We start from the raw sequence: 26089 nt of genomic DNA, 5'->3' as shown, positions 1-26089 counted from the left end.
GCGGGTGGGAAGGGTTCCATGTATTGATGCTGGAAGGAAATACAGGCAGGGACACAGAAGCTTGGCAAGCAGATACAAAACACGTCACCAGACCCCCCCGGGCTCGGGTGGGGGACCCCATCCTGCCCCCCTACCTGCCCACACCCACCGGGGGGCTGCTGTGGGTGCTCCCCCATCGAGGCAAACCCCCCGACATTTCCATCGAGGGCTGGGTGGACCCTTGCAGAGAAGGGAGCTGCCCCCAAAATCCCCCTGGCTCAACCCAAAATCCTTCCTCAGCACCTTCCTGGTCAAACAGCCCCCGCCGGCCTCAGCATCCTTGGCCTCATCCTGCCCTGAAACTCCTGAGCCCGCTGGAGAAGAACCCAACGATCCACAGCTGAGAAAACCAGGGGTGAACCCCACAGGACGAGGCAGCCCCAAAACTGGGGGTCCAAGGGAGGAGGGTCCCATCACCCCATTGACCAAATCCATCTGGTCCCGGGATGCAGCTCCAGGGGTTTTCACTTCCCGTCGACTTTCAGTGTTGTTGGGGGGGATCTGGGGGGGAGTTCCCAGCCCTGGGGTGGGGGGAGTGGAGCAGCCCCCACCTTGGCTAAGGCACAATTTGGTTGAATAAGAAAAAGAATCATCACTAAAAAAAAAAAAAAGGAACATCCCAATGGCAAGAGGTGCCTCGGGTGGGCACTACAGTACGTGTGGAGTGATGGGCAAGGGGCTGGGAAGGGGGACAATGACATCACCCCCAAGCTGCCAGGAGCCCCCACACCAGGAAAACATGAGGAGGGGGGCAAAAAACCCCAACCAAATAAAAAAGGAAAGAAAGAAAAGGGATTTTTTGGGGGGTTCAGATCCAAAACAACCCATGGCAAAAAAAAAACAACAATGGGGTGATCTACAACAGCACCAAGGGCTGCAGCTCTGGGGGGGCTGGCTTGGCTGCTCCCAGGTGGATCTAAAAAGCTTTGGCAAAAAAGGATTTCATCTAAAGAGCTACCAAACTACAATCTCTTCCTGCAGAGCTGGTTGGTAAACATCATTCCTTGAAGTCTTTGGCTGAAGTTTAAAAAAAATTTTGAAGCTGAAAAGCTTTATTTTTTTTTGGTTCTGTTTTTTTTTTTATAGAAATAGATTTTGTTTCTTTACAAAAAAAAAAAAAAATCAAAGCATTTAAAGCATTTTTTTAATATATATATATATAAAATTCTTGCTCTAGAAAACAAAAAAACCCTCAACCTTGGTTTTTGATCTCTTGGTTGTTTTGGTTTGGTTTTTTTTTTTTTAAGGAAAAAAAAAATAATAGTTTCTTTTGCTTTGGGAAAGAAAAAAACAAAACAAGTAGCTGGAGATGGGCAGGAAACACAGGAATGGTGCCACGGAGTTACATGATGCTGCAGTTTTGCACTGCCTGGGCCTGGGGGGGAGAAAGAAAGAGAAGAAAATGAAAAACAACCTGGTGTGAATGTCCCTCTGCTCTGGCTGCTGAGGGGGCAGCGATGACCTCGGTGCCCACTGACTCGTGTCCCTCCCCCGGGGGGTGAGATGTATAAGGGGGTATTTCTAGGCCTGAAGTCAGAGGTTTGAGAATGAGTGGTAAGAGATGAAGGTGACGATATTGACTCATGTTGAGGGTGTTAAGATGAAGGATTCGTGTGACTGGCATGAATCACAGAATCCCAGACTGGTTTGGGTTGGACGGACCTGAAAGATCATCTGGATCCAACCCCCTGCATGGGCAGGGACACCTCCCACCAGCCCAGGCTGCTCCAAGCCCCATCCAACCTGCCCTTCAACACTGCCAGGGATGGGGCAGCCACAGCTTCCCTGGGCAACCTGGGCCAGGCTCTCCCCACCCTCACACTCCACAATTCCCTCCTCATGTCCAGCCTCCAGCTCCCTCTCCCAGTTTTCATCCCTCCCCCTCATCCCATCCCTCCCTGCCCTTGTCCCAAGCCCCTCCCCAGCTTTCCTGGAGCCCCTTCAGGCACTGGAAGCTGCTCTAAGCTCTCCCTGGAGCCTTCTCCTCTCCAGGCTGAATAACACTCAGCAGAGCTGGAACAAGAGGTGGGAAGAACATGGGATGCTCTGGAGCTGCCAGGTGGGCTGAGCATGGGATGGGGTGGGAAGATGCAACAGCCACATCCTTTCCCCATCCCCCTCAGGCTCCACATTCTCCTTCCAAAGAGGCTTGTGGAAGCCTGAAGGAGCCTGGGACAAGAGGAGAAGCAGAGAGAAGGAGGAGAAGGAGGAGAGGGAACCCCTGTGACACTGCCCTGTTGAGACGGGACGGTGCAGGGACAGGGTGGAGCGCCCCGCGGACAGACCTGGGCTCCGGGAAGGGCACTGACCTGCCTACGGGGGCTGGAGTTCCCCAGGAGGTAGTTCCTGGTGACCAGGCTGTCCCCGAGGCCGATGCCGGAGTCCCCGATGCTGCGGTAGCTGCGGGTGACGGTGACGCTGGAGGTGGAGGAGCCCGAGGACACGGCGCCGATGCCGGTGCCCGGGTTGCCCGGCTTGTCGGCCGGCTGCCCGCACGTGCCGCACACCACCGTGCGCGAGCGCAGGTTGTACTCGCCGGGGTCCCCCGGCCCCCCACAGCTGCCCTGCAAGGGGGGGGGAACAGACAAGAACCACCCTCAGCAGCTGCCCCAGCACCTCCTGCCGGAGGGTCCCGGCCCCCAGGAGCTGGGAGGGCTCTGCGAGCTCCTCTGCAAAGAGGGTCCGACCACCCCGTCCCTCCCGTGGTGTCGAGATCATGAACGGCTGTTGTTTCAGCTCTGGAATATATTGGATACATAGGAATATCCAGTATATATATTCCATATATATATATGTATCTATATGGAATATAAATATCATTATATTTATGGAAAAGACCTCTAAGATCACCCAGTCCCACCGTTCCCCCAGCCCTGCCCAGGCCCCACTGCCCCGTGTCCCTCAGCACCACATCTTGGAAACCCCTCCAGGGATGGGGACTCCCCCCTGGGCAGCCTGGGCCAGGCCCTGACAACCCTTCCCAGGAAGGAACTGTTCCCCAGATCCAACCTCAACCTCCCCTGGGCACCTTGAGGCCCTTTCCTCTTGTCCTGTCACTTGTTCCCGGGGAGCAGTGACCAAACCCCCCTGGCTCCAACATCTCAGGGAGCTGTCACAGTCTGTGCAGACGTTGTTACAACCCCAAGCCACGTGTGACCTGTTCCTGCTGCCCTCATGCAGGTTCCCTGTCCTGTCAGCACACGGGAAACACCATAACCACGCTTCTCTTGTGCTTCCTCTCATGCATCCTCTTCCTCGCCACTTGGATTGCTCAGCTGACACCTTCCTAGTGGGAACTTTACTCTTGGAAAGGATTCAGCCACCAGACCAGTGGGCAGCACTGACTCCTCAATCCAGGGACAGTTGACATCCATCTTGGCACAACTCTTCCCATCCAGAGAACTCCAAGGAGAGCAGATGATGGACACCCCATCCTGCTGCTGTCAGAGCCCTGGGCAGCAGCACCCAGTGGGTTTTTGGTGAGGATGAGGCCCAGGGTGGTGGTTCCAGTATCTCTCCAGGTGGAATTCCTGCTGGCATCTCCTGTGCCAGATGGATCCCTCCTCGTGGGATGGGCTGGTGGGGGCCCCGGGGCTGCAGCCAGGGATGGACACTTTGAGTTGGGGAGTAGGGGCTCCTGCCTGCTTGCTGCCCACTGTTCCTCCCAGTGCATCTTCCAGCTCCATGAGGGGAGCAATGGGCTGAGAGGAAGGACAAAGTCACCTCTGGATTTGGCCCAGTGCCCTTGTGAAGTGGAGAGGATGAAGCAGCTGCCGTGGAGAAGTGTCATCCATCTACTTCCCACCATCCTGTGCTCCATCTCTGAGTGCTGTGAGGTTCCAGCTCAGCCTCCCTTCTGGCTCCTCCAGTCCTTTTCCCAGAAGGTCAAGGTTGCTTGGGGTTGGAGATGACCTCCAGCAAGGCCTCTAGAGCTTTCTTAGCAAGTGGTAATCTTCTCCAGGTGCCAGAGGTCACAGAATCATGGAATCCCAGACTGGTTTGGGTTGCAGGGACATTAGGGATCATCCAGTCCCACTCCCTGCCACGGGCAGGGACACCTCCCACCTTCTAGAGTGCTCAAAGCTTCATCCAGCCTGCCCTTCAACACTGCCAGGGATGGGGCAGCCACAGCTTCTTGGCAACCTGGGCCAGGGTCTCACCACCCTCACAGCCAAGAATTTCTTCCTAAGGTCTCTTCTCAGTCTCCCCTCTTCCAGTTTGAAAACGTTTCACCTCATCCCATCCCTCCCTGCCCTTGTCCCAGGTCCCTCCCCAGCTTTCCTGGAGCCTCTTCAGGCACTGGAAGCTGCTCTAAGTCTTCTAAGGGGTCTTGAGTCTTCTCCTTCTCTTCTTATAGTGAAGAATTTCCTTGCAATGTCCAAACACCTCGTTTCCTGGTGCCTCCCTAACACCTTCCTCCTCCTAATACCTCCTTTCTTCCTAGGTCTGGTGGCTTCTCCCCTGCGCTTGTCTCCACAGCAGCCTCTCCCACATGGTCTGATCCTGCACGGCGCTGAGCACCCTCCCACCCTGCCCAGGACTGGACTGGAGCTCCCCCCAGCACCCCTGGGACAGACCCCCCCTACCCCAGGACCAGCACCTTCCCCAGCACCGAACTCACATGGTGATGGTGGTGGCGGATGCTGACTTCCTCATCCTCCTCATCCTCATCCTCATCGTTGATGATCACGGTGCGGACCAGTTTCCTCATGGCCACCTCCTGCAGGGGGAACAGGAGAAGGAGGTCGGGGGGTCCGGGGGGGTGCTGGGTGTCTGTGCCCCCCCTGTGCCCCTCGGGTGCTGCCGTGGGGGTCTCACCTCCCCGTTGGAGTTGATCAGGGCGGTGCGCAGGCTGTCCCCGGAGCCCCAGCTGCTCTGGGCTTTCCACACCACGTTGCTGGGGGGGCTGTGGGTCGCCCCGGCCCCCGAGGCCCAGATCTAAGCAGACGAGCAGAGAGAAAAGCGACATCTCAGGTCTGTCCCCCCCGCTACAAACAAAAAAGTCGCGGCCAAGGAACCCGAGTCTCGGCTGGGTTTGGGATCTTGGCTGGAGCCCTCAGTGGGTGGGACTCACCGTGACCGTCTGACCAGCCTTCAGGGTGAACTTCGGGGGGAAGCGGTAGGTGATGGGGGGGTCATCTCCATTCTGCCTCTTGACCTGCCAGCTCCCCATCGCCTGGTCCTGCGGGAGGGACAGCAGCAACCCTGAGATCCCCTGCTTCCTCCCAGCCGGTCCCGGTTCACCTCCTGCCCATGGGGTGAACTACACCCCCAGGGACCCCCCCCAGAGGCAAACACACCTCGTTGGACTTGTTCCTGAGGCGGACGAATCGTCCCTCCAAGTCCACCTCCTCCACCCCGACGCGGCCGCTGGTCCGGGCGTGGTGGGAGAAGCTGGTCCGACTCTCGCTGTCCTCCAGCTTCCTCTTCTTGGAGGAGCCCGGGGTGGAGGACATGTGGCTACGGGACCCACCTTTGTGGGAGGAAGGGCTGGGGGACAGCCTCAACCTGGACAGGAGGAGGAAGGTGAGATGGAGCCAGTGAGGACAGAGGGTTGGGACCCTCAGTGCCCACCGGGCGCGGCGCCCCGTGCTCACCGCTCCTCCTCGCCCTCCAGCAGCTTGCGGTAGGCGTTGATCTCCATGTCCAGAGCCAGCTTGATGTCCAGCAGCTCCTGGTACTCGTCCAGCTGCTGCTGCATGCGCGCCCGCATCTCGGCCATCTCCCGCTCCTTGTCCGACAGCAGGCGCCGGTTGGTCTCGCGCTCTCTGGCCAGGATGTCCTCCAAGTCATGCAGCTTCGCCTCCTTGGCGGCCAGCTGTGCGGGGAGGGGCGGTGAGGGGTGGCTGCTCCACCGGGAGGGGGCCACCCCCAGAGGAGGACATCCAGAGGAACCCCTGGGCCCTGACTCACCTGCTTCTGCAGCTGGCTGACCTCGGAGGAGAGGTTGTCGATGCGGATGCGGGTTTGCTGCAGCTCCTCGTGGGCAGCGCCCACCATGTTGCTGTTCCTCTCGGCCGACTGCTTGGCGTTCTCCAGCTGGAAGGACGGGACGGGTGGGTGACCATCCCCCGGCACCCTCTGCCCACCGGCCAGGGCGACCTGGGGTGCTGCTCACCTTCGCCCCATAGGTCTTCTCCAGCTCCTCCTTGTAGAGCCGGATCTGGGCTTCGTGCTGGCTCCGCAGCTCCTGCAGGGCCTCCGAGAGTTTGCTCTCGAACTCGCGCTGCCGCCCGTTGTCGATCTCCACCAGCCGCGTCTCGTGGCGGCGCTTGGTCTCCCGCAGCTCCTGGGGACGGGTCGGGGACACAGTGTCAGCTCGGGGGCTGGGGACACAACACGGGGCGGGTGTCATCCCGGCAGGGGGAGGCTCACCTCGCTGTAAATGTTCTTCTGGAACTCGAGCTCCTCCTTCAGGGTCTGCAAGCGGTTCTCGGCGTCCACGCGACGCAGCATCTCATCCTGCAGCTGCTTCTTGGCTTCGCTTAAGGCACTTTCCAGCTGCAGGGATGGAGAAGGAACATCACAGAGGGCACCTGGGGACCGTCCAGGCACAGCACCCAGCACTGGCCGGGGACCCACCACCCAGCCCTTCCTCTACCCCACTGTCCCCTGGCACAGGGGGGTCGGTGGAGCCACTGGGGACAGGGCTGTCGCTGCTCACCTTGGCCACCTGTCCCCTCAGGTCCCGCACTTCAGTCTCCAGGTTCCTCTTCTCCCCGAGGGCCGTGGAGAGAGCAGCCTCCTTGGAGTTCAGCAAGGCCTCCACATCCTTGAGGCGCGCCTGGGCAGTCAGCAGGTCCCCTTCCTTCTTAGCATTCCTGCAAGGCAGCGGATGACACAGGTGAGTGGCATGGCAGGAGAAACCAGGCACTGCTGCATCCATGGGCTGAGGCCAATTGTGTGAGGTTCAACCAGGCCAAGTTGTGGGTCCTGCCCTTGGGTCACACCAACCCCAGGCAACGCTCCAGGCTTGGGGAGGAGCAGCTGGAAAGTGCCCGTGGGAAAAGGACCTGAGGGGGTTGGTTGAGAGGCTGAACATGAGCCAGAGAGTGCCCAGGAGGCCAGGGAGGCCACCAGCATCCTGGCTTGTGTCAGCACTGGGGTGGGCAGCAGGAGCAGGGCAGGGATTGTCCCCCTGTGCTGGGCACTGGGGAGGGGACACCTGGAATCCTGGGGGCAGGGCTGGGCCCCTCAGGACAAGAAGGACATGGAGGGGCTGGAGCGTGTCCAGGGAAGGGCAACGGGGCTGGGGAAGGGGCTGGAGCACAAGTCTGAGCAGGAGCAGCTGAGGGAGCTGGGGGTGTCCAGCCTGGAGCCCAGGAGGTGAGGGGAGACCTGCTGGCTCTGCAGCTGCCCGAGAGGAGGTTGGAGCCAGGGGGGTCGGGCTCTGCTCCCCAGGAACAAGGGATGGGACAAGAGGAAAGGGCCTCAAGGTGCCCAGGGGAGGTTGAGGTTGGATCTGGGGAACAATTCCTTCCTGGGAAGGGTTGTCAGGCCCTGGTCCAGGCTGCCCAGGGGGGAGTCCCCATCCCTGGAGGGGTTTCCAAGATGTGGTGCTGAGGGACATGGGGCAGTGGGGACTGGGCAGGGCTGGGGGAACGGTGGGACTGGCTGATCTTAGAGGTCTCCAACCCAAACCGTTCCATGACTCCACGTTCTGAGCACACGGAGCCGCATCCAACGGGAGCCGCAGGATCGTACCCGGCCCTGAAGGGTCCGGCAGGTCCCGGCGCCTCCGGCTCCGGCTCCCGGGAAGGGCCGGGGCAGCCGGGCGGGCGGTGCCGGGGGTGACACCGGGGGGTGTCGGGGGGTGATACCGGGAGGTGCCACCGGGCGGTCCCGTCCCGCCCGCGCCCGCCAGGGGGGGCTGTGGAGCCGCCCGCGCCCAGCGGCACCGCGCGGCGGGGTGACGTGGCGTGACGTCACATGGCGGGCGTGACGTCACACCGGAGCCATGGCGGGGCGGTGTGGCCGCGTGGGAGAGGGCGCGGCGGGGTGCGGGGTGCTGGGCCACGGAGCTGCCCCGCGGCGGAGCTGCCCCACAACTGAGCTGCCCCACGGCTGAGCTGCCCCACAAACAGAGCTGCCCCATAACTGAGCTGCCCCACGGCAGAGCTGCCCCACAAACAGAGCTGCCCCACATCAGAGCTGCCCCACAACTGAGCTGCCCCACATCAGAGCTGCCCCACGGCTGAGCTGCCCCATAACAGAGCTGCCCCACGGCAGAGCTGCCCCACAAACACAGCTGCCCCACAACTGAACTGCCCCACGGCAGAGCTGCCCCATAACAGAGCTGCCCCACAAACAGAGCTGCCCCATGGCAGAGCTGCCCCACATCAGAGCTGCCCCATAACAGAGCTGCCCCACATCAGAGCTGCCCCACGGCTGAGCTGCCCCATAACAGAGCTGCCCCACGGCAGAGCTGCCCCACAAACACAGCTGCCCCACAACTGAACTGCCCCACGGCAGAGCTGCCCCATAACAGAGCTGCCCCACAAACAGAGCTGCCCCACAACTGAGCTGCCCCACAACTGAGCTGCCCCACGGCGGAGCTGCCCCACAACTGAACTGCCCCACAGCAGAGCTGCCCCACGGCAGAGCTGCCCCACAACTGAGCTGCCCCACATCAGAGCTGCCCCACGGCAGAGCTGCCCCATAACAGAGCTGCCCCACAACAGAGCTGCCCCAAAACTGAACTGCCCCACAACAGAGCTGCCCCACAACAGAGCTGCCCCACAACTGAACTGCCCCACGGCAGAGCTGCCCCACATCAGAGCTGCCCCATGGCAGAGCTGCCCCACAGCAGAGCTGCCCCCCGAGCCCGCAGCAGCCGCACAGCCCCCTCCTCTGGCCGGACCCTCCCGCTCGGACGCGGCTCCGGGAGCCCCGCAGCCCCGGGGTCACTCGGCGGGTGCCGGGCTGCGGCTCCCGCCCCCAGCCCCGGCTTGGGGAGGGTCTCCCGGCTCCAGCGTCGCTGAGCAGCCCCTCAGCCCCCGCTTCCCGGCCCCGGGACGTTTCTGGCCGGGGAACCTGACCCGGCCCCGCGCGGCGCTATTTTGGGTGGGCTCTATAAAAAGAACAAGACCTGACGCTCCTGCTGCAGCGCCCGGGGGCTCAGGACAGCCATTGTCAGCTCCCTGTCCCCAGGGCCGGGGTCCTGCCGGTGGGACACAGGGCTCCCGGGTCCCCGGGGCGCGTTCCTGGGGTCCCCCCCTCACGCCCCTGCCGTTACATGATGGGCAAGAACCAGCGGGGAGGGAGCGGTGACCGGGACCAGGGGCAGGACCCAGCACCAGGGCAGGGTGGGGGTGGCTCAGCCCCTCCTGCCCGCAGGGTCCCCAGCAGGGACTGCCCTTCCCAGAGCTGCACGGGTGGCAGAAGCTCCTTCCTCGGCCCGCAGCGTTTCCTGCATGTCTCTGCCTCCTGGCCCTGGGGACACCGTGCTGAGATGCCCACCCTGTGCCAGGCCCAGCCGTGCTCCATGAACCCCCTCCTGTGGGGAGCCACGTCCTGCCACGTCCCTCCTTCGTCCCACTCCTTTCGTGCCAGTGACTCATAGGAGAAAAATGCCATCTGGGAGCGGGATCTGGAGCCCGGCGGCTCATCCCAGGACACGGCTGAGCTTTCCCGACTGGCAGCAGCTCATCCCTGCAGCCAGCCTGGCCACCCCGGCAGGGCTCAATCCTGCTGCCCTGGGTCCGAGCTCACCAGAGCTTCACTCTGGGCAGAGCTCATCGTGGGACAAGGTTTCAAGGTGGAAGAGGGAGATGGAGATGAGATCTTGGGAAGAAATTATTGGCTGTGAGGGTGGGGAGACCCTGGGACAGGTTGCAGTTCTGCTCTGGAGCCAGGCTGGGAGAGCTGGGGTGTTGAGCCTGGAGAGGAGAAGGCTCCAGGGAGAGCTTAGAGCAGCTTCCAGTGCCTGAAGGGGCTCCAGGAAAGCTGGGGAGGGGCTTGGGACAAGGGCAGGGAGGGAGAGGACAAGGGAGGAGGGATGAAAACTGGAAAAGGGAGATTGAGGTTGGAGATGAGGAGGGAATTCTTGGCTGTGAGGGTGGTGAGAGCCTGGCCCAGGTTGCCCAGGGAAGCTGTGGCTGCCCCATCCCTGGCAGTGTTGAAGGGCAGGTTGGATGGGGCTTGGAGCAGCCTGGGCTGGTGGGAGGTGTCCCTGCCCATGCAGGGGGTGGGACTGGATGAGCTTTAAGGTCCCTCCAACCTAAACCATTTGATGACTCTGTGTCACCTGCAAAGACCCGGGTACAGCCAGGGGTCACCAGCTCTTTGGGATGGGGCTTGTGACACTTGTAGTCCCATCCTGAAGCTTCTGACACTTTATGGGACACCAGGGCCACTTACAAGTGAAATACAGGGGGGAACGTTCAGACTGGACGGTGACATTTATGTCTCTACAGTAGTGACAGGTTCACCCTCCCCAGGGACTGGAGGACAAATCCCTTTTCCTCAGAAACCTCCCGACCACACTGGGGGGGAGCAGGGACAGAGCTCGGGCTGCAGCAGCTGCAGGGCTGAGCTGGGGAGCAGCCAAGCAAGGAGAGGGCTGAGATGAATCCCTGTCCTGTCCTTCCCACTGCTCTGGGGAGTCTGTGTGTGTGGCTCTGCAGGACCTGAGCATCTTCACCCACAACCCTCCACATCTCCATCCCAAATGCCTCCAGAGGAGATTTCAGGAGGGGTGCAAGTCCCCTCCTGCACTGGGGACCCCCATGTCCCCCAGTCCACAACAGCCCTTGTGATCCCCAGCCCAGCCAGGCTTTGTGTTTTCCCTTTGCTTACTCTTGGGTCCTGCCTTTATTTCCCTGCAGCCTCCTGGGCTCCAGCTGGTGCTGGGCTAAAAATAAAAACTCTGATGGCAGCTGCGTCGCTCCCACTTCCCTTGGCACTGGGACTGGACGGGACCTTCCTCTTCCTCCTCCTCCTCCTCCCTGGAGGTTTTCACTCTCAAATCCTCCACCAGCCAAAAGGGAAGCAGAGACCCACCCTGAAGGGCTGGGTGGCCGTGGCCAGGGGCTCAGCACCCCGCAGGATTTGATCCCTTGTGCTGGGAGAGTTGGGTGTAAAAAACAAGTATTTACCAAAGCCAAGAGGAGAAAACACAACAGGGGCACCAAAATCCCAAGAAACAAAAGTCTCAAGAGAAAAGATGGAGGGAAAAGGGGCCTCAAGATGTTTTATTTTTAGCTTTTAAAAGCAGGAAGGGGAGGGGGGGGGGGGGGGGGGGGAAGAAAAAAAAAGGAAAGAAAATTGCAGCTGAGCTGCCAGAAAATCCAAATGTGAATGGAAAGTTGGAGCTGCCCGTGCTCAGCAGACACGGAAAGGAGCTGAGGCCACGGCGGCAAGAAGGGCTGGGGCTGAACACCCCCCGGGGGGTGGTCCCTGCAGAAGGTTCAGGGACAGCCCCGCGGAGCAGTGCCCAGGATCTGCTGTCACTCCCCTTTCCCTCTGCCCAAAAATCCCAGCCCGGAAACCCGCGGAGCTGGGCTCTCCCTCTGGAAAAGCCGGGAGAGGCAGCAGAGGGAAGGAGCTTCAGGCGCGTGTCCCGTGGGCTGGCAGGAAAGTGCCAACCCTCTCTGAGAAACCAGTGCTCAACCAGAGGCATTTTAGGAAACACCCTTGGGTTTCACCCTGCTGCTCATCACCACCAACCGTTTTGCCACCCGGCTTTGGATGCTGGGAGGGGCCCAAGGGGGTGGGATGGAGCCAGGGGGAGGAACGGGCGTTTCCCTCCTTCCCTGCCTCCAAATCACAGCCCCCCCAGCCAGGGGAGCTGCCAGGACTCCTGCCCCAGCTCTAAACCTTTTTGCACATCTGCTGATCCCAGGGACTGTGGGTTTCACAGGATCACAGAATCATGGAATGGTTTGGGTTGGACCTTCAAGCTCATCCAGTCCCACCCCCTGCACGGGCAGGGACACCTCCCAGCAGCCCAGGCTGCTCCAAGCCCCATCCAACCTGCCCTTCAACACTGCCAGGGATGGGGCAGCCACAGCTTCCCTGGGCAACCTGGGCCAGGGTCTCACCACCCTCACACTCCAGAATTCCCTCCTCATCTCCAACCTCCAGCTCCCTCTCCCAGTTTTCATCCATCCCCCTCATCCCATCCCTCCCTGCCCTTGTCCCAAGCCCCTCTCCAGGGAATCCAGCTACACTCCCAGCCTGCTCCCCTGCCACGAGACCGGGCGCTACCCCAGAAAAGTCTTCACAACGTATTTACTGCTTGGGAAGCAGAGGAGGCACCGTGTGCCCGAGGAGGTTTGCGATGGACATGGTTGCTGGGAAGTCCCAGAAAACCTGCTCAGCCCCACCCTGGGCTTCCTGCTCTGCCCTGCGCTGCCTCCAGCACCAGGGATTGCTCCCCCATCCTAGGGGTTGCTCCCCAGTCCCAGGGATCACTCTTCCTATCTCAGGAATCACTCCCCCATCCCAGGGATCATTCCCTCATCCCAGGGATCATTTCTCCACCTCAGGGATTGTTTCCACATCCCAGGGATTGTTCTCCCATCCCAGGGATCGTTCCCTCATCCCAGGGATCATTCCTCCACCCCAGGGATCATTCCCCCATCCCAGGAATCATTCCCCCATCCCAGGGATCATTCCCCCATCCCAGGGATCACTCTCCCCATCCCAGGGATCAGTCCCCAGTCCCAGGGACCATTCCCCCATCCCAGGGATCACTCTCCCCATCCCAGGGATCATTCCCCAGTCCCAGGGATCATTCCCCCATCCCAGGGATCATTCCCCAGTCCCAGGGACCATTCCCCACCCCAGGCACCAGGGCCCCACAGGGCCACGTGGTGAGGAAAGGCGTTCTTGGGAACACCTTGGCAGTGGGGCAATGGGAATGTGGCAAAGCAGCTTCTCCCAGCTCCTGACTCATCCCTGCCGCTCTGCCTTTGCCAAATCACCAGGATAAACACTGAGCTGGTCTCCTAGCAGGGGAGCTGTAAATAGCCAGCGCGACGCAGAGCCAGCCCAACATCTGCCAACATCTGCAGGGAGCATCCTGTGAGGCACCAGCCCTGCCCGGGGCTGCACAAACAGCCCCCCCAGCCCTGCCAAAGCCCCTCCTGGTGCCAGGGCTGGTTCTGGCCGTGCCACACGCTCACCCTGGGGCTGAGGGGCCTTGCTCAGCTCCACGTGGCCCAGGAACATCACTGGAGCTGGGACTGGGATCCTCCTTAGGACAGGAACCAAACCCGCTGCTTCTTTGGGAGCCAGGAAAAAGCATTTCCCAGGGATGCAGATGGACCCTTTGGGTTGGGGTTCCCCAAAATCTTTCTGTCGTTCCTCTCCCTCCACAAAGCCCACCACAGGGAATCTGACTGGGAGCTGTGGGTGCAACTGGGCCCGATCACAGCTGATCTTCCAGGAATCACAGAATCCCCAAGGCTGGAAAAGACCTTTAAGATCATCAGGTCCAGCCTATGACCTGACACCACCACATCTCCAGACCATGGCACCAAGTGCCACCTCCAGCCTGTCCTTGAACACATCCAGGGATGGTGCCTCCACCACTGCCCTGGGCAGCCCATTCCAATGTCTGATCACCCTCTCCATGAGGAAGGGCTTCCTGATATCCCACCTAAACCTCCCCTGGAGCAGCTTCAGGCCAGGCCCTCTCCTCCTGTCACTGGTTTCCTGGGAGAAGAGCCCAGACCCCACCTGACCCCAACCTCCCTTCAGGTGGTTGCAGAGAGCAAGAAGGTCCCCCCTGAGTCTCCCCCAGGCTAAACACCCCCAGCTCCCTCAGCCTCTCCCTGCAAGACTTTCCCTCTAGTCCCTTCACCAGCCTCATTGCTCCCTTCTGGACCTGCCCCAGCACCTCCAGGTCCTTCTTGAAGTAAAAGGGCCCAGAACTGGACACAAACACCCTCAAATATTCCCCACGAAGCCTTTCAGGAGCCTTTCCCTCTCCCTGCAGCCTCGCCCCTCGCCGCGGGGAAAAGCAGTTGGGCAACAAATCCACACGCATCACCACGGCGTGGGCCACTGGGCTTCCCCCCTCCTCACTGCTGACAAGCCAGGAACACTGCTTCAGAGCATCAAGAGCATTTCAAGAAGCCTGAGCCGGGGGGGCTGCCCGGGGAGCCCCGGCCGGGGCCGTCACGCCAGCGCTGGTGACTCATCCCGGCTCCAAACGGAAAACAATCCCAAGCCACCAAGTGATGTTGCTGTTTGGGCCGAGTCCTCCCTGGTAACAGGAGGGCTCTGTGGCTCTGCAGGGCTGGCGGTGTCACCAGAGGGGGTTTGCAGCTGGAAAAGGGGGTTTTGCAGCTGGAAAAGGGGGTTTTGCAGCTGGAAAAGGGGGTTTTGCTGGCTCCCCCGCGGGAGGCGATGGGTTAACAGACCAGGCTTGGCTTCCCACTGCCCGTGCTGTGCTTTGGGGAGCTTTGCAGCAGGCATGAACCACAGAACCCAAATAACTTTGGTTGGAAAAGACCTTTGAGATCCCCGAGTCCAACCTCTAACCCAACCCTACCTGAACCAGGCCCCCCAACCTGTGTCTGCAGGGACCCGGGGCAGGATTCACCCTCCATAGGCACCTTCCCCAGCACAGAGCAAGCACAAGGGCTTCCCAGCAGGACCACCAGGTGCCTTGCTGCCCACCAAACTCCTGGTAACTTTTCCAGGGTGCAGGAAGCCACAGGATGGATACAAGGAGCTGGGGAAGAGCAAGTGGCCATGGGCTGCTGGAAGCCCCCAGTGCCAGGAGCCTGCAGACCCCAGCACCATTCATGGTGGGGTCCTGGGGATGAGTGAGCAAAATCAGGGCAGGATCTCCCTCTGGATTCCCTTTGCCACCAAAACCCTGGGATACCTGGAACCAGCTGAGGGCCCAGGCCTCCAGGCTGGGATTACACACAAGGTGCCACCAGCTGAAACTTGATTTAGCCAAACTGGTCCAGCCACAGGTTTGTCCCCAGAGCTGCTGTCGCAGAGCTCAGCAGTTTGGCTGCATGGGGGGAAAAATCCTGGCCAGGGGTTTTGTCTATGCAGGTCCCAAGGGAACTGGCAGATCCTGGGGCTTCCAGAGGAAGGGGCTGGTTCCTGGCTTGCAAAAAAACCCTGCATTTTCCAATGGAAAAAGAGACCACCAAAGACTTTTCAAACCTGCACATCTCAACTGCTCAGAAACCCATGGGCAACCACGGATCAACCCCTGCTCAGCACGACCCAAACCTGTCCAGCAGGAACACACCAGCTTTGCCTCCTCCTGCCTTCCTGCAGAGTTTGGAATTAGCTTCTCTAGAAGACTTAAAACATCTCAAAACCAGATTAAAGCAATAATGTCCTTCATCAGGAGATAGGGACTCTTTAAAAACAGGCTGGAGTTGTGTTGGGACCACTTTTTTAGATGTAGCTCAAATTATCCAGCACCTTGGATGCTGCTCCTTTCCCACCTTCTGAGGACGAGGTTTCAGGAGAAAAGGCACAAGGACAAAGCTTGTTTTTCCACTCCAGCATTTACTAATAATTTCTAGTGTAACAGAAAAGCCTGTTGAAAGCTTAAGCCTGCCTTGTGCACACATTTGCCTTTGGGAATGGGAGGAAATTCAAAGTATTCCTGGTAACACTGTGAACATTCACAAACTGTGACAAGTGCAGTTTCTGTCTCTTTAATAAAATGGACAAACATCCCCACGATTTCACTTTGGACTGAATTAAATTTAAGGGTTTTTGCTCAGACTTGACTATCTTCCTGTCCCCAGCCTTGCAGTGCCTGAGGGGGCTCCAGGAAAGCTGGGGAGGGACTTGTCACCAGAGAGGGCAGTGACAGGACAAGGGGTGATGGTTTTAAACTGAAAGAGGGGAGATTTAGGTTGGACATCAGGAAGAAATTCTTCCCCTTGAAGGTAGGAAGGTGCTGGAACAGGTTGCCCAGGGAGGTTGTGGCTGCTCCATCCCTGGAGGTGTCCAAGACCAGGTTGGATGAGGCTTGTGCAGCCTGGGCTGGTGGGAGGTGTCCCTGCTCAGAGCAGGGAGGTTGGAACCTGATGGTCTTTAAGGTCCCTTCCAACCTCAACAATTCTATGACTCTGTCTTCCTCCAGTTTTTGCAAGAACTGGCTTCAGACTGAGTGGGGAAGTTTTGGATGTAACTTTTTTTTTTTTTTTTCCTTTCTCACCTAAAAAACCTCCAGAGAAAACCCAAGAACATCAGGTTGACTTGGACACATCCTTGATGAATGAGAAACCCAAAGCCTGGAGAACATCACCTCAAAGGATGAAGACAAAGTGCAGCTTCCCATTTAACTGCAAATGGAGTTAAAACCAGTGAGCTGAGTCACTCCTGTTAATCACATCTTTGGGGTGGGGGTGGGGGGGTTGAAAACCAGCCAGAAGCTCATGTTTCTCTGGGGCCTGGCAATGCTTCAGGACCTGGGGCAGGAGAGAAGGAGCAGGGATGCAAATCCCAGCCCTGGGTGCAAAGGACCACGTTGTCACCATGCAAATGTGGTGGTCACCTCCACTCCCTGTGCAGACACCTGCAGTTGGATGCAAAGTTTGGCAGCCCCCGAGAGGGGGGATGGGAAGGGATGAGGAGGGTGTTTTGCCCATGGGGGCATTGCTGGGGGGGCAGAGCTGCACCCCAGCCTGTGCCAGCTGCAGTGCACTCATCCATGGCTGGGATCCCCCGGGAAGATCATCAAATCATGGGATGGTTTGGGTTGGAAGGGACCTTAAAGCTCATCCAGACCCACCCCAGCATGGGCAGGGACACCTCCCACCAGCCCAGGCTGCTCCAAGCCCCATCCAACCTGCCCTTCAACACCCCCAGGGATGGGGCAGCCACAGCTTCCCTGGGCAACCTGGGCCAGGGTCTCTCCACCCTCACAGCCCAGAATCCCTTCCTAAAACTTCATCTCAACCTCCCCTCTTCCAGCTTAAAACCTTGTGTCCTATAATTCGACACCCTTGCAAAAACAGGACAAGACAGAGGGGACTCACAAGGGGAGACTTTCTCCAAAACCAGGAGCCAGCTCAAGGTCTCCTTTCACCCCTCCAGCAGCAGCAGCAGCTCCCTCCGTTTTTGATAAAGCCAGGGAGGCAAATCACCAGCCAGCAGCATTTGCTTAAGAAACAAGCAGGGGTTTGTCAGATCCAGCTGCCACCCATCCTCCTGGGAACAAAAGGCTTTGCTCTCCCAGCTCCCAGGGCACAGATAAAGGCAGGCGAGGTGTTTACCCTGCCACAAGGTTTGTTTTTGTGGTGAGGTTGGTGTGGGCTGGGACCAGAGCCTCCTTGTTTGCTGCTCCAGCCACCCCAGCAGGTCTCATCCCCTGCCAGGGTGGCCCTGGGATGGGGCTGGAGGTCTGAGGGGCCACCAGCTCAGGTTGCTCCAAGCCCCATCCAACCTGCCCTTCAACACTGCCAGGGATGGGGCAGCCACAGCTTCCCTGGGCAACCTGGGCCAGGGTCTCACCACCATCACAGGGAAGAATACCCTCCTCATGTCTCACCTCAATCTCCCTCTCCCAGTTTTCATCCCTCCCCCTCATCCCATCCCTCCCTGCCCTTGTCCCAAGCCCCTCCCCAGCTTTCCTGGAGCCCCTTCAGGCACTGGAAGCTGCTCTAAGCTCTCCCTGGAGCCTTCTCCTCTCCAGGCTCAACACCCCAACTCTCCCAGCCTGGCTCCAGAGCTGCTCCAGCCCTCCCAGCATCTCCGGGGCCTCCTCTGGACTCTCTCCACCAGCTCCGTGTCCTCCCTGTGTTGGGGACCCCAGAGCTGTTCCCAGCCCTGCAGGGGGTCTCCCCAGAGCAGAGCAGAGGGGACAATCCCCTCCCTGGCCCTGCTGGTCACACTGCTGAGGATGCAGCCCAGGACACGGGGGGTTTCTGGGCTCCAGCACATGGTGCTGCCTCATCTTGAGCTTCTCCTGCCCCAACACCCCCAAGTCCTTCTCCTCAGGGCTGGTCTCCATCCAATCTGAAATACCAAAGCCAAGGCAGGGTTGCCTCACTTGCAAGTTTGAGACCCACATGCCACAGGTTTGTGTCTCTGCCCTGCAAATGGTGGCTCCAGGTGCTACATGGCCTGATGGGGCTGGAGCTCATGCTTCTGAGGAGCAGTTCTCCTCTCCCCAGCTCTCCTCTTCCCCCCTCAAGCCCACGGCAGGAAGGCTCAGCTTGGCAAACCCCCCTCTCTTTCCTCCTAGTGCCGCAGGGAGTGAGGGCAGCAGGGTGGGGGGCACCCTCACCCCCAGGGGTGCTGCTGGGGAGCAGGTTACCCACCCATCATGCCGGGAAGGAAGGGGAAGGTGAGGAGCCTGGTTGGGACCTCCTGGAGATCCAGCCCTGCCCACAGCTGCACCCTGTGCCACGGGCTGGGGTGACTCACCTCCCTGCTCCTGCCCCACTGCAGGTCCCCAATCCTCCTCTTCCCACCCCATTCCAACCTCCTGCATTAAAGGCAGGGATTAAAGGGCATTTCAAAAGGCATTGGAGAAGCCACAGCGAGCAGCACCTGGGCAACCTGGGCCATGGTTTTACTGCCACCATCCATGGGGGTTGCCCATTTTATTGCCACCATTCATGTCCTGCTTCACCACTGGGCTGCAAAGGCTCCACGAGTGTGGCCAGGGCTGGACCCAGAGCCCTCCCCAAAGCCACCAGTGAGCCCAGAGCTCTGCCCAGCCACTCTACTGCAAGGAGAGGGGGACAAATGCCTCTTCCCAGTGGGAATCTGGAGCTGCAATGGGGAAGCTCATCTGGGTGCCCATGAGCATCAGGGCCAAGCCTGCCAGGCTCTTTGAAGCCCACACATTCCACATCCTTGTCAAAATCTGGGACTCTTTTTTTTTTCTTGGAGGGGGGTTGTATGACTCAGAGCTGGGGTTTAAACAGAGAAAGCCTCTCCCTAAACTGTTATTAAATAAAACCCCAACAAATTGGAATGGTGGGAGGGAGATGCCAGGTTTGCCCAGCCCGAGCTGTGGGCACCAGGTTGGGCAGGAGGACACAGATGCTGAAAGCAGAAGCAAGTGGTTGGAGGTGGCTTTAGTCCAAGAGGGTTGAGAGCCCTCCTTTATCACAAACCTCCTACAGAGGTGCTTCAGAGCCACTCACAGCCCCGAGGCAAGAATTCCAGAGCTTCAGAAGAGCCACAGCTCACTCCTAACCCTGGCTCCACCGTGTCTTTGGAGGGACACGGCGCCAAGAGCTGCCATGGTCCAACCCCTGCAGCTGGGCAGGGTAAAGTACAGGGGCACTCACCCTGCACATGCTGGAACTTTGTCCCCACTGCTGTTGTACCTCCTGGCTCTGAACCTGGGGAGGCAGCAATAAAGCATCATGGCTGGAGGCTGATCTCAGCCACAGGCACCTTCACCGTGGTAAGGAAATTGCTTCACGACCGACGGGGAGATGCTGACTCAGCATCACTGAGGAACTGAGAAGTCCTCAGCCCATTTGGGTTTTGTGGCATGTCTGTGGGCTCAGCTCAATGCACTTCACTAACCAACTTCCACTCCTCGGGCTCTTCTTAATACCCACAGCCCCAACGTGGGGCTCACGACACTGCAAAACATCATAGAGATGATCCAAGGCTGGAGCAGCTCTGGAGCCAGGCTGGGAGGGTTGGGGTGTTGAGCCTGGAGAGGAGAAGGCTCCAGGGAGAGCTTAGAGCAGCTTCCAGTGCCTGAAGGGGCTCCAGGAAAGCTGGGGAGGGGCTTGGGACAAGGGCAGGGAGGGATGGGATGAGGGGGATGGATGAAAACTGGGAGAGGGAGATGGAGATGAGATCTTAGGAAGAAATTCTTGGCTGTGAGGGTGGGGAGAGCCTGGGCCAGGTTGCCCAGGGAAGCTGTGGCTGCCCCATCCCTGGCAGTGTTGAAGGGCAGGTTGGATGGGGCTTGGAGCAGCCTGGGCTGGTGGGAGGTGTCCCTGCCCATGCAGGGGGTGGGACTGGATGAGCTTGAAGTTCCCTTTCAACCCAAACCATCCCATGATCCTACCAGCGCCCATCACAGACCAAAAGAGGGTTTCTGCAGCTCAGTGGTCTCTACCCTGGGGGCTGGTGCACGGGGCAGCAGCTGCTACTGCAGCAAGTGGGACCAGGGGGCTGTGCCACCCCCCTGCAGTTGTTCAGCTTCACACTGGGGCTATTCACCCCTGGGTGGGAGGGGAGCAGGTGGGCATAAGCCCCGATACCCGGTGAGGGGCTGCGTGTGAGCAACAGCAGCTGTGGACAGCCCTGGGTTTCACATGGCACCAGCCTGGGTTGTTTGGGAACGTGTCGAGCCAGTCCCAGAGGAACAGGCTGAACAAACAGCCCCACAGAGAGAGCAGGATGGGGAAATGGCACCAGAGCTGGTGGCACGACAGCAGGGAGGCCATTCCCAGCTCTGTCCCGGGGCAGCACATCCCGAACCCACCGGGCAGACGCTTCCTGGAGACTCCTCCGTGCCAGCCCTAAGTTTGGCCAGGATTAGGGGAGAGCTCCAGTTGGCTCCCAGCCAGCAACTGGAAAGGAAACTGCTGCTCCCAAAGGGCACAAATTTAGCAAAATCAGGAGCTGGCAGCAGCTCGGCTGCCCCACCCCGGCCTCTCCTCCAGCACCGCGCCGGGAACGGCTTCTGGGCTCTGGAGCTGAAGTGTTCATGGGATTCAGGGAGTGAAGTGACGTGTGTGAGGCTGGAAAACACTTGTGGCAGCTGGTGCAGCCAAGACAGGCCGGGACGCGCCGGGCCCTGCACGGGATGGATCCGTTCCCGCATCCAGCCCCACTTCCCTTCACCTTAATCCTCCTGGATTTGCCTGGGGGGGGATCCTCTCATAATAAAAAAAAATGCAGATGGCAACGGGATTTCCTCTTGTCCCCCTCATCCTCAGCGGGGTGAGGGGACAGCCTGGCCCTGCCACGGGACGGGGTGACACCAGGGAACACAGCCAGCCATGAGCCAGAGCCACGGGATTAAAGTGTTGGAGCCTTTTCCTCCACCAGGGATCATCCTGCTCGGGAAGCTGGGAAAACAGGGGGGGCTGGATGTTTGCACAGGCAAGAAACACCCCGGCAGTGAACCAGCCAGGGGCTAATGAAAACCTTGGCCTTGAAGCAACAGGGCTTTTGCCACCGAACCTTTCAGCCCTGCAGCACACGAGGAGCTGTGCCCAGCCCCCCCAGCTGTGGATATTGAGGGAAAAATCAATCTGTCCAGAGCCCTGGAGACTCAGGGGGGTGTTTTAGAGTCTCCCCCAAGGGCACAGGGGGTCCTAGACCAGCCCCAGCTCCCTCAAAGCATCACCCGGCTGCACAAGCTGGTCTTTGTTTGCTCCAAAAGGGCAGAGCCTCTTCCGAGCCAAACCATTCCCAAAGGCTCCTCTGAGCCAAATGTTCCCTCCCCACAGGGTTTGTGTGAGACACAGCAGGGAAATAGCCCCCGAGCCTGAGGTTTCTCCCCCACACAAAATGTTCCAGCACAAGCACGTTGCTGCTCAAGGCAGCACGGAGGCAGCGCCTGGCCCTGAGGCAGGGAGAGTTGTTTGTGGCTTTGTTTGCTTTTGGTTTTTGGGTTGTTGGGTTTTTTTTTGTCTTTTTAAATTTATTATTATTATTATTATTTTGGTAAATGGGTCCCTTTTACTTCTCCTTCCTGGAAGGTCATTGTTGGACCCAGCACAGGGCAAAATCCACCTGGGATTGAGAACCTGGCACCCTCGCTGCTGCCTCCTTTGCTTGGATGAGATTCTCCCCCCTCCACTCCTGGCACAACCTTTGGAAAACAGATTTTTCCTGATTAGGACCAGGGATGAGATCTGGGCCCGGGGAGGAAGAGGCACTGCCCAGGCATCGACTTAATCTGGTTAGGGGCTGCAATTCAGGAAGCTATTGCTCATCAGCCACGCTGCTAACGAGGGCCTGGTTCCTGTTTCAGAGGAGGGAGCTGGCCACAGCTCAGCCCCCCCTTGCCCACATCAGCAGGGCACTGGGAGATCCCCCCTGCTCCTCCCCTGGGGGTGGAGGGGCCCACAGACCCCTGAGCCCCCAAACTGGGGCTTGCACCACCAAACACCTCCTCCTTGAGGATCTGGGTTGAGGCGTCTCCTCAGCAGGACCGGGAGCATCTCTCTGCAACATCCCAGTGCTGTGCCAGAGCCTCCAAAACCACCCACCTGCCCTTCCTTGGGGACCCCAGGTCAGGGGCGTGGGGATGGGGCAGTTCAGGCAAGTCCTGGCTCTCCCCAGGCTCTGGGAGGGGATGATACCAGCACCCCTGAGTCACCAGCCGCACCCTCTGCTTCGCCTGGAACGTGGCTCCAATGGCTGCACGGGGCTGGGGAACAAGCAGGGAAGCCCAGGGGCTGGGGACACGTGTGGCAGTGGTGCCCACGTTGTCCCCAAAACCAGGATTCTTCACCCGGTGTGTAAAGAACCCATCAGTTAGCAGCAATTGGCAAAGCTGGCAGCCTTTTCTGGGCAGAACTGGAACAAAACCAGTATCTCGACCCTGGGTGTTGATCGGCTCTTTGCACACTTGGGTGAAGAACCCTGATTTTGGGACAAGCATTTTTGGCAACCCAGATGGGACTGGCAGTTTCATTGAACTAGAACCATGCTCTGCATTATTTTTGGGTGGAGATGGGGCCGTTGGGGCCAGACCTCCTGCTCTTCTCCCTCTGCAACCTTCCTATCACCACCACCCATGCGACACCCGCTCTCCTCTCTCAGCAGCCTCAGAAATCACCAAAGCAGTTGTCATTTCATTTTTTCCTGAAGTCAGGGCTTCCTATATAAGGTCATAAAGGCAGCAGAAGCACCCAGAGGGGGGTCCCTTGTCCAAGGGGGCAGCCACCTCCAGCCTGCACAGAGAGGAGGGTCCCCCTGGAGCAAGGAGGGAAAGCTTTGGGAAACCCCTCCAAGGACCAGCATCCAGGGCAGCCCAACAGGGAGTGGGAAGGGTCCAGGGAGAGAGGGGAGGTGGGAGGCACAGGGCAGGCAGCTGCCTGCACCTCCCAACCCCTCCTCCACCCAACCCCCCCCCCCCCCAGCTCTTGCACCAGCACCTCGGTAACTGGTGAGACTGGTCTCCTGTTCGCACACCCCGTCATCCCCATCCAGCCAGCAGCGCTTCCCAGATGGAGCACCTGGCTCAGCACCTTCCCGGGGTGCGCCCAGCACCCACTGCCTCCCTGGGCGCTGGGCAGAGTGCCCGCAGCGTCACCCCGACACCCCCAGCCCTCTCGGCTGGGCCGGCGAGACAACCCCGGGGCGGGCAGCGGCGACGCTGCGGGCGCCGATAACGCGGCTCCGGAGGCTCCTGCCCCGCCGCTGATACCGGAGCTGCCCGGGCTGGCGGGCACAGGGGGGAGCGGCGAGTTATTCATTAGCCAAGCAAAGTGTCACTGCACCCAGGGCAGCGAAACCAGCCGGGGCTGAGGCAGGGGCTCGGGGTGGGCAGGCAGGACCAGCACTCGGTGTCCCTCCCGACCCCCCTGTCCTCGTGTCAGCCAAGAACTGGGGGGCAGATGCTCTGTTACCCCCACCACTACATTCCCAGGGGAAGATAAAAAAGGGAATGAGAGAGACTTTAAGGCTGGGGGGAAAAAAAACCTACCCTAGAATAGGTTTAATGAAATAATAGTAATAATAACAATGGCAATTCACAGCTCGGACCCAGCGTGGGGTCGCTCCGGCAGCAGCCCCGTTCCCCCATGCCTGAGAAATGGGGGGCACTCTGGGCAAGCTGAGCCCCAGGAGCAGCATCTCAGCTCGGCAGCTGCTCTGTGCCCCTCTCGGGGCAGCTCCGGCACATCGAGAAGGTGCCCAGCGAGTCGGGAGGAGTTGCAGCCCCTTTGCAAGGCTTTTGGGGGTTGGGCAGCAGCCTGGCACCCCCGCCCACGGCCGCAGGGCCACGCCAGAGGTAGGAATGAATAGCACCGGGTTCCCCCGGCCGAGCCGCTCTCCCTCTCACGAACCATGACTCAGACACGACTCAACCCCTTTGAACTCCTCTCTCCTCCAGAAACCCCTCTGGCTGCCCAGCTCTCCGAATGCAACACCTGCCGCCCCACCGAGCCCCTCCTCCGGACCCCGAGCAGCCACCCCGGCAATCCCCTCGAGTCACTTTTTCTAGGCGACCTGTCAAGCGTTTGGGAACCAGCACAGGAAGCTCCCGCAGCCCGAGCCCACGGCAGGAAAATGCCGACCAGCGATGAGTTTTGCAGGGCGGGCTCTGCAGCAGGGCCAGCCCCGGGCTCAGCACCCAGCCCTCGGCCGGGGGTGGCGGCGAGCCGATCATTTTTTCCAGCCCTCGAAAGATCGCGGCCAAGATAGTTCTGGGTTTGCATAAGGCAGCAAAAGCCTCTCGACAGCTCAGCTCCTCATCTCGCCGGCTCCCAGGTCCTTGGGAATCTCCCAGGTCCTTGGGAATCTCCCAGGTCCTTGGGATCTGTCCCGCAGCGAGCGGGACGAGCGGAGCCTCTTGATCGAGGACGGAGCCGCAGCCGCGCACGGGAAATCGAAAGCTAAATATAAAACCCTGCCCGGCTTTCACGAACAGCTGTAAAAGGCTGCGCATTCACTCCCTTCCCAGTAGGTTGAGTATTTATGGCATCTTCTGAGGAAGTTAATTTTAGCCTCATTTGGTACAGGCTCAAAAATGAGAGGGCCGGAATAAGAGGCAAAAGATCAAATGGAGGAAGAGGGGGTTGTCCCAGCCCAGACCCTGCCCCAAGCCAAAGCTGGGGACTGAAAGGGCTGGCTCCTTCCATGGAGCAGGACAGGGCTGTTGTCCCAGTGTCACATGGGCTGGCAAAGCCCTGGGGAAGCCCAACGGCTGGTCCGTGAGACCGGCCAGGGACCCGCGTCCTCAGGGGACCTGCCACGGTCCTGAGGAGAGGAGGGCAGAGGCACCCGAGGGCAGCGGGGAGGGGGCAATGAGGTGGGCATTCCTGATGTTGGGATGGGAAGGATATAAACCTGGCGGGAGGGGGCTGGGGGGATTTGAGCCTCAGAGCAGACCTGGAGCACATCATCCAAAGCCAGCGACGGGAAAAGGATGCAGAGGACCCCATGGAGTGGGAACAGCTCGGCACGGGGAGGGTTAAAGCAAACAAAACAAAACCCGAGCAGGTTCTTCAACGGGTGCCAAAGACAGCAGAGGAAAATAGGACGAGCAGGCGAGATCTGTGGGCAGGACAGAGCCAGCTGGCTGGCACCGCTTCCCGGTCTGCGCTGGAGCGCGTTTAGGAATAGCTCCAGGATGACGAAGGCAGAGGGGCCGCCAGCCCGGCGCTGCTGCCCCGTGTCCCACAGACCCACCCCAGGAGCCCGAGGCACCTCTGCTCTGCCCCAGCCCCGGGGCTGCCACAGCTCTGCTCCCAAATCCCCCCTCCAAGGGCATCCCGGCCAAAGATGGCGCTTGGAGGGAGAGTGGGAATGCCGGGAGAGCTGCCCTCCTCTCCTGGTCCCTGCCATGGACACTCCTGCCCCAGCCGGGTCACGGGTTTCCCCTCTCCCTGCCTCCTCCAGGTTGCTCCTTCCTCCCTCCCGGCTCCCTGCCAGGCATGACGCCACTGACCATCCCGCCACTCTGCGTGTGTCCCCCCCCCCCCGTGCCCCCAGGGACACTCACCGGGCTTTCAGCTCCTTGTGCTCCTCCCGGACTTTGCTGAGCTCCAGCTGCAGCCGAGCTCTCTCCTTGGCCACGGAATCCAAGGTCTTGCGGGCATCCGCCAGCTCCGACTCGTAGGCGGCCTTGATGCCCGAGACCTCCCTGCTCACCACCTCCTCCGACTCGGTGATGCGGAGCCGCAGACCCGCGTTCTCCAGCTCCAGCGAGCGCACCTTGTCGATGTAGACGGCCAAGCGGTCATTGAGCTCCTGCAGGTCCTCCTTCTCCTGCAGGCGGGTGATGCGGGTGGGGGACAAGGGGGTCCCCGAGGCCCCGCTGCGGGTGCTTCTCTTCTGCGAAGGGGTCGCCATGGGGTCCAGGCGTCGAGGCAAAGGACAGAGCAGGGGGGGGGTCACGGCTCGGCTGTCCCACGCCACCCACCCAGCTGTCTCGGCTGCTCCTGCTTGTCTGGGTGAC

General features: G+C 59.9%; 1 protein-coding gene across 1 annotated transcript; it reads right to left on the bottom strand.

Annotated features, from left to right (window-relative positions):
• LMNA (lamin A/C) lies at positions 1-26089 on the bottom strand. The gene is made up of 12 exons (XM_051641016.1): positions 25634-26089; positions 6704-6860; positions 6415-6540; positions 6158-6328; positions 5953-6078; positions 5637-5857; positions 5340-5547; positions 5114-5221; positions 4858-4977; positions 4661-4759; positions 2349-2603; positions 1-1414 (listed from the first exon to the last, which is right to left on the bottom strand). The coding sequence occupies exons 1-12, from the start codon at positions 25981-25983 to the stop codon at positions 1382-1384; spliced, it is 1974 nt and encodes a 657-aa protein (XP_051496976.1). The 5' UTR covers positions 25984-26089; the 3' UTR covers positions 1-1381.

This window comes from Apus apus, chromosome 27 (genome assembly GCF_020740795.1).
Source record: "Apus apus isolate bApuApu2 chromosome 27, bApuApu2.pri.cur, whole genome shotgun sequence".
Lineage (NCBI taxonomy): Eukaryota > Metazoa > Chordata > Aves > Apodiformes > Apodidae > Apus > Apus apus.
Note: the sequence above shows the minus strand (reverse complement) of the source record. Positions and strands in the feature narration are given on the sequence as shown.